Genomic DNA, 11805 nt, shown 5'->3' on the forward strand with positions numbered 1-11805 from the left:
TGCCACTGCCGCGTGCCGCCACTGCAATTCGGATCAAGCGAAAAAGATCACCGTTTCTGCGAGACTTTGAGAATTTACGCGTTAATATGAATAGTTATACATGTAAAGATAACGTTAAGCGGAGATGGGAAGTATTACACGGATATGACGATTATTAAACATATTAGTAAAATATTTAAGCGTTAAACCAGCGAGAAAGCCCTTGAAAGGTTGAACATGATGTGATTTAGCGCTTTTCCTTTCCCACCATTTTCGAGGGGCAAAAATGAGATTTCATGACATGGAGCCCATTTGAAGTGAGCAGTGGGGGTAAAAGGGAAGTTAAACACTACGGAAGAAATTTGTCAGGGGTGTCTAAAAGTAGGAGGGGGTTTTTGGGAAGTTTTGAAAATTACGAAGGGTGAACAATAATTTTTCCTTTATTTTTCTTAATACTTATAAAGTGAAGAATCTCCTACGTTTTTCGTGTTTAATTATGAAATATTTTATTAATTTATAACCAACTTGAGCACTTCACTTCACAGTGCTACTTCGGTATTTTTATTTTTTGAACAATTCCTTTTCCATTCGAAAGGAGGAAATTATTTCTGTGCTTATAAATTATTATATACTTTTATCACATTTTAAACAAATCAAATGGAATAGCTTCTAATTGGGATTTGTTAATACTAAGTAAGAAAACACGTGTCAGAAACTGTGTGGTCAGGATCTTTTCCTACAATTGGCTTCTCAGCTGATCCGTTCTCGTAATCGCCCTTTCCTCTCCTTTCCGAGTTACCGAAACCCTAGAATTCTAGGGTTTTTCTAAACCCTAGATTTCCTCACTCGAGGAGCTCTTCTATCAAACCAAGGTGCAACAATGGTGTCTTATGATGGCCTAACTCTCTTGAAGTTTCGATTTTTCCCGTTTTATGTTTGATGTTGAGGTGTTCTCTTGGATGAATTTTTTGAGAATTTGTGGGGTTTGTATGGGCGATGAGATGGCAGGATGAACCGTCCCGTGGGATCTAGTATGCACATGATGCCTCAGGGGGCGCCCACTGTCCACGGCGGCCTTGGCGGTGGCGACGGTGAGATACAGTACTTGGAGGAGCAGAATCAAGGCGTTCAACAAAACAATGGTGATGAAGGGCTGGAAGGTGCTATCAGGTTAGATTTTTGAGAAAAAAAACTCGTCTTTTGATATGTTATTGTGTTTATTACCATCGTCAATGATTGAAAAAAAATAATAATAATGTCTTGCATTTGGAACCAGTTGCTCATGCATAGTGGAAAAAAAGATGTTGTTGTTGTTGTTGTGCCTTCTTTTTCGTTGTAATTGCTGTTAATTCTGCCTTCTTGGTTCTAATTGGAACATGGGATTAATAAGTGGATCAGACCCAATTGTTTGCTTAAATTTGACAAATTGGTAGAATTATTTTGAGGAATAATGAATTCTGCATTAGTGATAATTCCTTTGTGAACATGCTGGTAAGGATTAAATATAATCATCTTAAATCCTGCATCTTAGATATCTATGGTCTTGTTACTACAGTTGATTAAAGCAATGGTATCAGTTGATTAATTGAATACTCATATCGATGTGTCTGGTTGTGCACCAAATTAATAGGCAAATGTTTGAGGACCATTCAATATTATCTGATTGGAAGAATCTGCTAATATTTGTCATATTAAAAGAAAAAAAAAAGAATGTTAAGCAGAATTTTTGTAACTGTGCATGCTCAATGAGTTGGCTTCACTAAAATGCAGAGTTCAGAAGCATTCTGTTCTACACAAGAGCATAACAAAGTGAGACACAGTAACACTGATTTACTTATAATGCCTTTTTAATTAAGCAATAAGTTATTGCAAGTTCACAACTTTTTACTAAATAATCATTGTTCATCTTTAAAATTGCTTGTTAACTTTCTGTTCAACTCCCTCAGATGCCTTCGCTGTGGCATCAGTGCCAAATCAACTCCACATATGCGCCGTGGCCCTGAAGGACCCAGGACTTTATGCAATGCGTGTGGAATTGCATGGACGAAGGTGAATACTCAAATTCCATTGCCTTTTGCTTATGGGATTATTATATTTACTAATTCTCATCTTTGCTTCTATCTTTTGTAACGGGCATTTATTTTTGTCTCCTACCATAATCACTCCTAAATTAATGCGTCCCTGTTCTTATAATGCTTAAGAGTGCTTCCAGTGCTGTATCATGAACGTGAAAATCTTTTTAAATCTTCTTCACTACCATAGGTAACTCTTTTCTTTGCGAGAACAAATAGGTGGTGGGTGGAAGTGGAAGGACTCCAGTATACTGAAAAGAGTAGTTGGTGTTTAATTGTGATGGAGGATGTTAGGAGAAAGTGAAATTTTACTGTCCGAAATACATGTAGATAGGATTTCAAGGACTAATTTTTTCCTTTTAAGTTTTAGTTTTTTTCAATTTTTAATTTGATGGAGAACCTGATGTAGAACAAATGGTGATGTTGAAAAATTAACGCAGAGTGTTAATGTTTGTTCTTTAACTAAAATTTAACCACTCTCTTGAAGATTCTTCTGAAGAATTTAAAGAGCAATGTGTAGAGTGGTCAATAGAAAATAAGCCAAAAACTCATAACATAAATAACAGAGAATAAGGGTCAAATTACTTTTTTCATGAATAAGACTGACCCTTGCAATGATAATATTTGGTCCTTTGTTTATACTCTAAGAGAGATCCTAAATATAGCAAAAGGTCGGAACATAGAGAACATTGATTGCAACGCAGTTTGATTGAGATTTTTGTATCATGCATAAAAATATTCTAAAATTACAACAAGCTCAGTTGGTGATTTAAAAAGATCTTGAGTTGTAATTGTAAATATGACTATCATAAAATAGTAATATTTTTTTAATAGTGATTAAGAAAGATCAAAAAAATCCTTTTGCAGTGACCTTTTTCCTCATTGACTAAGTTCTAATGAATTTAAGATGATCATGCCTCTCCAAAAAAGATTCAATTGTATCTTCAACATTGATAGTTTCATCTAATTGGATATTGATATTGTTTTTAAGGTTTACATATATTCAACTCAATGGTTGTGGAGGGTACATGAAATGATATTGTTTTAAAGTTTCCATATATTGATCTGTTTTTAAAGTTTATCCTATGTCAAAGAAGTGAAATGAAAGGCATATGAATGTGGTATTGATGTTAATATTCCTCAGCAATATATATTTTATTATGAAGGTGGAGTTTCTCCTGACAGAACTTCTAGGCATGCTCTTCTTGTTTACAATGACTCTATGGTTGTTGTTGTTGTTCTTGGTGTTTAGTACTGTAGTTCATAATGTGGATGCTGGTTTGAGTTTTATTATCTTGGATTGCTTATAGGTGTTGGGCAGTTTTGTGCAATTTAAAAATGGTTTAAATTTCGACAAGTCTTAATGATTGCCACTTATTGTTTGACATGATATACTGTTGATGTTTTCTTGAAGTTTTGTAGCCTTATTGTGGTTACTTTCTGCGAACTATCAATATGGCTTTATCTAGATCATTGTAGTTCTCTTTGTAACTCACCTGATGGTTTTCTAAAACTGTTGAATCATTAGAGTCTGAATAAACAGGGAAAATTGAGAAAAGTAATTGACTTTGATGCTCCTAGTGATGATGCAACAAGTGAGAAAATGGTGCCAGAAGTTAACATGGAGTTTGAAAGCGAAGATAAGGCATATGAATTCTACAATAAGTACGCTGGCCATATTGGCTTTAGTGTGAGGAAAAGTTCAGCAGACAAATCTTCTGAGAATGTTATCAGATCAAGAACATTTGTGTGCTCAAGAGAAGGGTTCCGCAAGGACAAAAAGGGAGCTAAAGAAGTGAAGAGACCCAAGCCAGAAACCAGAATTGGTTGCCCTGCACGGTTGACCATCAAGCTAGTGCCAAATGGTAAATATCGTGTGTCTGAATTTGTACCAGAACATAATCATCAACCAGCACCTCCTTCAACAACGCATTTGTTGAGATCGCATAGAATAACTACCGAGGTTCAGGCTGCTGAAGCAGACTTGTCTGATGATTCTGGAACAACCCCAAGGTCTACAAATGAGCCTGCAGCTAGGCAGGTTGGAGGTTTTCGAAATGTTACTTTTCTTCCGGCGGAGTATAAAAATCATCTAAGGTCAAAGCGGATGAAGGCCATGCAAATAGGAGATGCTGGGGGAGTGTTGAAATACTTGCAGAGCATGCAGCTTAATAATCCATCATTCTTTTATGCCATACAGGTAGACGAGGATGATAAATTGACCAATGTTTTTTGGGCAGATGCGAAGTCTATGAAAGACTTCAGCTACTTTGGTGATGTTGTCTGTTTTGACACAACCTATAAAACAAATGGATATGGAAGACCTTTTGCACCATTCATTGGTGTCAATCACCATAAACAAACTGTTATATTTGGTGCAGCACTGATATATGATGAAACTATTGAATCTTTCAAGTGGCTTCTTGAAACTTTCAAGATTGCAATGCAAGGAAAGCAGCCAAAAACAATTCTAACAGATCAATCTATGGCAATAACCAGCGCAATTTCTATGGCTTGGCCTGGCACAATCCAACGTCTGTGTTTGTGGCATGTCTACCAGAACGCTTCAAAGCATCTTAATCATGTCTTCCAAGGTTCAAAAACTTTTTCAAAGGATTTTGCAAGATGTATTTATGATTATGAAGATGAGGAGGAGTTCCTTACGGCCTGGAGGATGATTTTGGAGAAGTATGATCTTAGGAACAATGAATGGTTGGGCAAGCTTTTTGAGGACAGGGACAAATGGGCTTTGCCATACAGGCGAGAAATATTTTGTGCGGACATAAAAAGCACATTACAAAATGAAAGCCTGAGTAATGTGTTGAAGAAGTATTTGAGCCCACAGCTAGATTTGCTGTCCTTTTTCAAACATTATGAAAGGGTAGTAGATGAGCATCGTTATGCAGAACTACAGGCTGATTTTCAAGCAAGTCAAAGTTTCCCAAGAATACCTCCATCGAAGATGCTGAGGCAAGCTGCTAATCTATATACACCTGTTGTCTTTGAAATTTTTCGGAAAGAATTTGAGATGTTCATGGATTGCATGTTATATAGTTGTGGCGAGGTTGAGACAACATCTGAGTATAAAGTGATTGTCACAGAAAAACCCAAAGAGCACTTTGTGTCATTTGACCCATCTGATTGCTCAGTCATTTGCACCTGCAAAAAGTTCGACTTTATGGGGATTCAGTGCTGCCACGTATTAAAAGTGTTGGATTTTAGAAATATTAAAGAGCTTCCACTGAGATACTTCTTGAAGAGGTGGTGCAAGGATGCGAAAACCGGGCCTGAGAAAGATGATAAAGGGATTACTGTTGATGGTGGTCCAAAGTCTCCTACGACAACACCCGTGATGCACGCACCGTTACCTTCACAACCTCATCTTGGTTTTCATCCAATGGCAGAATATAGTCAGGTACGTGCCTGACCTGAACAAATGCAAGAATTGACCGATCTTTTCTTGAACTTAATGTGGATAAGTTTCTGATGCACTGCAGGAATGTCCTGTTTCTGATCTGCATCACCAGACGGTCCATGGTGCAACTCAGCTAAGTCAGGTAGGTAACTGGACAATTTATCCAATATATATTACATGTTACAGGCTATTTCTTTGTTAACATTGAGACTAAGAAAAAAACCATGCACGTTTTTCACTTTTCAGGGATTCTCTAATACCGACATGCATTCGCAACCATTTTTTGGGAGTTCCCACCTGAGCCAGAGGACAACAGAACGAGATCGTCGAGGCATTTAACATTCTCTTTCCGGATCTACAAGAAGTACGCAGATCATGTTACTATCTCACTGAAACATTTTGTAGATATTTACTTTCCTCATCTTCTGCTATTATTTGTCTCTACTTAATCATGCCACCATTGATGGTTTAAAAGTCACTGAGTATATAGTTAGATTACCTTCACGATATTTACTTTTCCAAAGTTAATAATCCTTCTATTCAATTAAGGACTTTAAGCAGTGATTTCTTGATTTGCTATATTGTGATACTCTTTTTTACAGGACAATTATGTTTTCGGAGTTTATATCGAGAGCAGTCTTCCTTGTTTTGCTTGGGATACAAACTCAATAAGCTAATGCCACATTCCTGTGAGATTCTACTCTGCGACGAGGGAATAACAAGCAGTACAATGAGGAAGGTAGACGATTAGCTTGGCAGATATATATATATTTTTTTTAGTGTTCTGCTGAAGTCCATTTGTAATAAAAAATCACTCTCGGATATCTCTGTATGTATCATTGTAAAAAAAATCTGAACATATTTGCCGTGATATATGCGCTTCTGTGAACTCATTGTTTGTCTTGTAAATATGTTGAAGATTGAAGGACTCAGATAAAATGAAGCTCAAAATATACTATATAAAGTGTGGTGCATTGATCTTATGTATAATTGTAGTGCTTCTTTGGCTAACGTGGTCTATATAATAGTTTTTTGTTACATTTTTCATATTTGCACCTGTGAATATCCATAATTTTGTCTGCCCCTTTGAATATGTTGTTTTTCATTCACAATCTCGATGGTCATTAGTTTTTTTTCCTTATCACTGTTACTACTTCGTGAGTGAATATTTTTCATAGTTAATTATTTTTTTCATGATCTTTTCCTCTATTTTTTTTTTCCCTCGGTCCGAAAGCATTCAAAGCAGGTTTTTTGGTATATTGTCTCAACTCTGAATAGGTAAATTTCTCCTCAAATTTTCATATTATCAAAGAGTAGTTTGTGATTATAACAAAGTTCAGGGATTCTTATATAATATCTTCAACCTTCTGTACTATCGGAGGTACATTATTCTATTTATTTATTATTATTATTATTATTTTTTTTTTTGCATAAGTGAACACGGCAACAACTCGTACATAATCACTTGTAATGATTCGTATATAAATCATTACTCACACTCTTACTAGACCCATTTATTTAGCCGTAAATCACCTGGTCGTTAGTGCAAGCACATCATTTTAACGGCTGATGTGAATACAGATAGCCTTTATAACTCGGTTGGTACAGTTTAGCTTATGTATCTCCGAAGGAACACCGAACACAGACATGCATCTCTATCAAGAAAACCAGCCGTTCCTTGTGATGGGGCACTCCTTGGCTTAGTGGAGAAACCTCGCTAGGGTTTCCTTGATTTCTGGGGTTTCATCGTCTTCGATCCTCTCAGGAGCTAGAGAAGCAAGGAATCAATTCATAGCGTTCGATTCTCCAAGGCATGTGAGGCTCTGATGTTTTCCTTTTTGAACTCTCATTGTTGTTTACATGCTCAACCTTGATTCGTGAAGTCTCATCTCACTCTTGTTTTCCCTTACTTTTTCTTCTTCTGTGATTTGTTTGAGTTTCTATGTTTTTGTTCGTCTATGTGCAATGCTGTCTCTTGGTCTTGGGTCCTCGAAAATTGGTTCTTTTGTGATTTCTAATGTGTGTGATTCTTGGAAGATGTGCGAGGCTATTCGCTTCGCTTTCGTGTTTTTTTAATCTTCTTTGGAAACTTTGTTAAAATGCCGACGTTTTTTGCTTGTCCATGTGTGAATCTCTTTTTCAGAATCTTGAATTTTTTTTTTAATCTCTAGCAAAGCTTCTGATTTTGCTTCTATTTCCAGATTGTTCTTGTTTTCCTTCAAACATCAGCTTGACAATTTGTATTCGGCCTTTCTGGCTTTGGGGTTTATTCTTTACTCATTTGGGTCTTCTTTTTCTTCATTTTTCGAGCTAAAGATTCAAGTTTCTTTAATTTTTAATTAGCCCAGCCAGGTTTTGATGTCTGCCTTGCCTTGTCAGTGGGTGCAAAGAAGGCCCTGTTGCCCTTCTTTGAGGGACTCCGTCACTCTCCTTTGGCTTTCCAAGCTTCTCTTAGGGTGCGGACCTATGACATTGGGCAACAACAAAGGCGCTTTCGTGGCCTTATTGTCTAAGGCTGCCACAATTGTGGCTCCAAAGATATTAAAGAAAACTATCTTTGTAATGCCATATATATGGTATATATCAAGTATGTTTTGTTTTCATGGATTGTTGATTCTAAAGATGAAATGTAACCGTATTGTGGTTCCAGTTGTGATGTATGAGAATTTACAATTTGGGCGAAAGCAAGGATTCATCGTGTGGACATATAGTGAAGTTACTGAGTTCTATTGGGCTGAATCTTATGATGCCATATTTCTGTGGGTACCTTTTCAGTGTCATGCTATGAAGACTTGTTATTTTTATATGTGACAATCTATGCGTACTTAAAAGTAAACTGTAAATCATGTTTTTATGCCTTCATCCCATTTTAAAGATTCTTTGATTTCCTTCCCACCAGCATATGGCGATCAAGCCCTTAGCTGATAGAGTTCTTGTTAAGATCAACTCTTTTTGAAGAGAAAAACAAGGGGAGGTATATTGCTTCCAACCGCTGCTTGGGCTTAACCTCAAGGTGGTGTGGTTGTTGCTGGTGGAGAAGGCAGAACCATTGCCAAGACCAAAGTGGGCATTGGTGTGCACTATGCAGGTATTTGTCAATATTTAAGTTTCACTTAGTAGCATTTATTGAATGCAAAATTATTAGATATTCAGCAGTCAAAATCTAGTTACAACGTGACTGTTTTTATGAATATTTCAGCTTGGCAATAGCTTCTATAATTTAATTGTTTGAATTATATGAAGGCAGAATGCAAGTTATATGAGCTACATTTATGAATGCAGTACACAAATTATATAAGCTACATTTTTTTATCATCATCATGCCTCCCAGTGGTCGGGTCTTTATTAACTTCAATGCAGAATTGTTACTGTTATATTGTATTTAACCTTCCCATAAGTAAATATCCTCTCTCCTTTTCATTGGGTAATTACCAATTAGGGCACATGCCCACAAAAGTTGAATCTTCTGAAGAAAATGGTGCAATCCATGATGCGTGACATTGAGTCTTCTGTGGGATAAAGAATTTTTGCTAAGCCGGAAGTTCATGCTCACTAAGTCTGGAGAATGAAATCAGGTCCTTACAACCATATTCATTTCCTTGGTGATTTAAGGAAGATATATATGTGTGTGTGTATATATATTGATGAACCTAGTATGCGGTATCATAAGATCAACTGTGATATCAATGGTGTTCCTTCTGCTCATTGTATTCATATGAGGTGATTTCTGTTGGGATCTACATTGGTTTGCCGAAGGTGGAGTGCAACACTCGAGAAAATGCACGCGGTCTTATGGCAACTTCCAGATCTATCACATAACCTAGGAAGTTGATATCATTTGATAGGGCATTATTGTAAATGAATATTAATTTAGTTCTAGCACTATGGAAAATCTCATCCTGACCATTTATATTTCATCATGCATATTAGGTGAGGACTCTATGGAAAATCTCCTCTCTTTCATTCTTTATGGCAACTACAAGATCTATCACATAACCTAGGAAATTGATATCATTTGATAGGGCATTATTGTAAATGGATACAATCTAATTCTAGCTCTATGGAAAATCCCATCCTGACCAGTAATAGTTCCTCATACGCATTAGGTGAGGACTATATGGAAAATCTTTTATCTCTTTCTTTCAGGGTTGACAGATTATTAATTCTATTGGCTTTCTATCTCAGATTGTGCAAGCTGAGGGGAGAACTACCAGTGGCTTGATATTGACTGAGGACAACAAGGAAAAGCCTTCTATTGGGATGGTACAAAATTATTTCCTTATATGTTTCTCTCCTTGTGTTTGAGTGCTACAGTTAAATTATAAATATTTATTTTAAAATCCTGCGTATTTCTCTCGCAAGATATTAAGATATAGCAGCATGTAAATTCAGTTTAAACAACACTTGAGGAATGTACATAATTTAACATGCGAGTGAACTAAAGGTTATTCTATATTACCCTAGCATTAGACTGGCAGTTGCATGTTCTTTTAGTGTGTTTGTTGTTGGCGTGAGAAAACAATGACAAGGAAAGAAAAACAACAGTAATATTACATTTCCTCTCGTTCTGCGTACAACTAAGCACAAAAATAACAATTTCCTTCTTTTTCTTTCTTTCCTTCCCTCCATATTCCCTCAATCTATGCACACCCTTAAACTCAAGCTTTTATTTCAAATGCCATCATGCAGACAAAACACTAATTGATTACAGTTCATCATCATTCATGTTGGTTAGGTGATCACCTTTGGGCCAAGTTCATTGGATGAGGAGGGACTGCAAAAGCCATTGTCGATCACCCTGGGTGAAACTGTTTTATACTCCCAAGTATTCAAGAAGTGAATTTAAGGGTGCAGATGGTGCCTGATTATTTCACCTAAAGGACATCAATGTGATGGCTGTCCTCTCAAATCAATGATCTTTCAAATTTGTCATGGTGCCCGAAAGAGTTTTCAAGCTGAGTTGTCAATTGTATAATCCAGGACTACAAAGTTATTAGTGTTTTTTTGTTTATTTTATTTTTATTTTATTTTTGAAGCAATGTTTGGTTGGTGAGATTTCTGTCTTATGTATCTCTGAATCCAGAACTGAGCTCAGTGTTTTGGTGTTTGACATTTTTTTCTCAAGGAATTTGATTTATCTTGACTTGATGTAAACAGAGATTCACCATGTTTTTCCTGGGATATGAAAGTTTAAAATTGGATGTAAATTCAGATATGAAAGTTTAAAATTATTGTTTTCACATCTCTGCAATCGAACACAATCGGTGTAAGGTGTTTTGTTTTGGTTTTTCACTTAATGTGAACAATTTAACATATTTGTGTTTTTTTATTTTTATGTGAGTTGAAATCTAAATGTTTTTGAATCCTATTCCAAAAATGTTGTGGTTACACTTTTTGTTGTATTTTTGAATTACTCTTTTATGCTTAATTCATCTCATTATAAATGCTTTTATTTTCTATTTGTTATTAGTATTAATCAAAAGGCAATGGATCAAATGAGCAGACGGGCACTAGAATTTTTCTATTCAATTTTAAAACCAAAAAAGAAATATTAGCCTTGATTGAAAAATCAAACTTCTTCTCAAAAACTAAATTAAAAAAAAAAAATAAAAAATAAAAAATGGTCCCCGGGTTCTGCAGCGACGTGCCAAAATGTTGCTATCCACCTCATTACTTTTCTATTCGCATACATACAGACCTCTTAAAATATATATATATATATACATATGTTCCAACCTAAAATTTAATCACATCCATACGTTCATAAATATCCCATTTATATTTCAATAATAAAATATATATCAACCCACTATAATCATCTTAATCATAATTACAAAATCTTTATTAATTCCAAACATACAGTTTGATTTGAATTTGTATAGATGTAAAGTCCTTTAAATGAAACTATTTTACAGCTTATCCATGCAACAATATATTTAAAATTTTTATTTTAAAAATAAAATATAGAGAGAATTGAGGAATCTCTCAAAATGTGTGAGGTTTATCTCTTATTTTTCACTTTTCAGTGATTACATAACAGGATATTTTTGTCTTGAAATTAATGTAAATAAATCAGCGGTTTTTATTGAGAATAATTCTCTCACTTAGAATTGAGGAGCAGAACAAAATACAACGAAAATGAAATAAAACATAAACACTAAATTTGTGAATACTAGAAAGAGATAAGTGAAATAAAAACAAAAATATAGAAAAGAAATTTAGCGATCTCTGTTTTTATAACTTTTGTTTGTCGATTTTATATATATTTACTTATTTGATGATAATTATTAAATAGAATTGCGTTCATTGAGAGTCTAGAGAGAGAGATTTGCTATTGTG

At 35.3% G+C, this 11805-nt stretch overlaps 1 protein-coding gene and 2 long non-coding RNA genes across 5 annotated transcripts; all 3 read left to right on the forward strand.

Annotated features, from left to right (window-relative positions):
• The first annotated feature begins 755 nt into the window (after positions 1 to 755).
• On the forward strand, positions 756 to 6453 carry LOC120261169 (protein FAR1-RELATED SEQUENCE 5-like). 3 transcript variants are annotated; one of them, XM_039268929.1, is made up of 6 exons: positions 756 to 1149; positions 1926 to 2028; positions 3580 to 5466; positions 5549 to 5608; positions 5713 to 5830; positions 6069 to 6453. In XM_039268929.1, exons 1-5 carry the CDS (start codon positions 989 to 991, stop codon positions 5803 to 5805), a joined length of 2304 nt encoding a protein of 767 aa, XP_039124863.1. In that variant the 5' UTR covers positions 756 to 988; the 3' UTR covers positions 5806 to 5830; positions 6069 to 6453. The 3 variants fall into 3 exon arrangements, with proteins under 3 accessions (XP_039124863.1, XP_039124864.1, XP_039124865.1); XM_039268930.1 differs by having other exon boundaries at positions 3595 to 5466; XM_039268931.1 differs by having other exon boundaries at positions 981 to 1149; positions 3633 to 5466.
• A 655-nt stretch (positions 6454 to 7108) lies between these two features.
• On the forward strand, positions 7109 to 8419 carry LOC120262523. Its single transcript, XR_005536793.1, has 3 exons — positions 7109 to 7281; positions 7846 to 8225; positions 8366 to 8419. It is a non-coding gene; the product is annotated as an uncharacterized LOC120262523 (long non-coding RNA).
• Positions 8420 to 8434: 15 nt separating this feature from the next.
• Positions 8435 to 10463, forward strand: LOC120262522. The gene is made up of 3 exons (XR_005536792.1): positions 8435 to 8554; positions 9652 to 9729; positions 10202 to 10463. It is a non-coding gene; the product is annotated as an uncharacterized LOC120262522 (long non-coding RNA).
• The last annotated feature ends 1342 nt before the right edge of the window (positions 10464 to 11805 follow it).

The sequence above is a fragment of the Dioscorea cayenensis genome, chromosome 5 (assembly GCF_009730915.1).
Source record: "Dioscorea cayenensis subsp. rotundata cultivar TDr96_F1 chromosome 5, TDr96_F1_v2_PseudoChromosome.rev07_lg8_w22 25.fasta, whole genome shotgun sequence".
Classification (NCBI taxonomy): Eukaryota; Viridiplantae; Streptophyta; class Magnoliopsida; order Dioscoreales; family Dioscoreaceae; genus Dioscorea; species Dioscorea cayenensis.

Bases quoted from the DNA above. Each gene is read 5' to 3' on its own strand.
- LOC120261169 (XM_039268929.1), top strand. From the start codon at position 989: ATGAACCGTCCCGTGGGATCTAGTATGCACATGATGCCTCAGGGGGCG. The intron at 2,029-3,579 runs GTGAATACTCAA...TTGAATCATTAG, and splicing joins GTGGAATTGCATGGACGAAG to AGTCTGAATAAACAGGGAAA. The intron at 5,609-5,712 runs GTAGGTAACTGG...TTCACTTTTCAG, and splicing joins GTGCAACTCAGCTAAGTCAG to GGATTCTCTAATACCGACAT.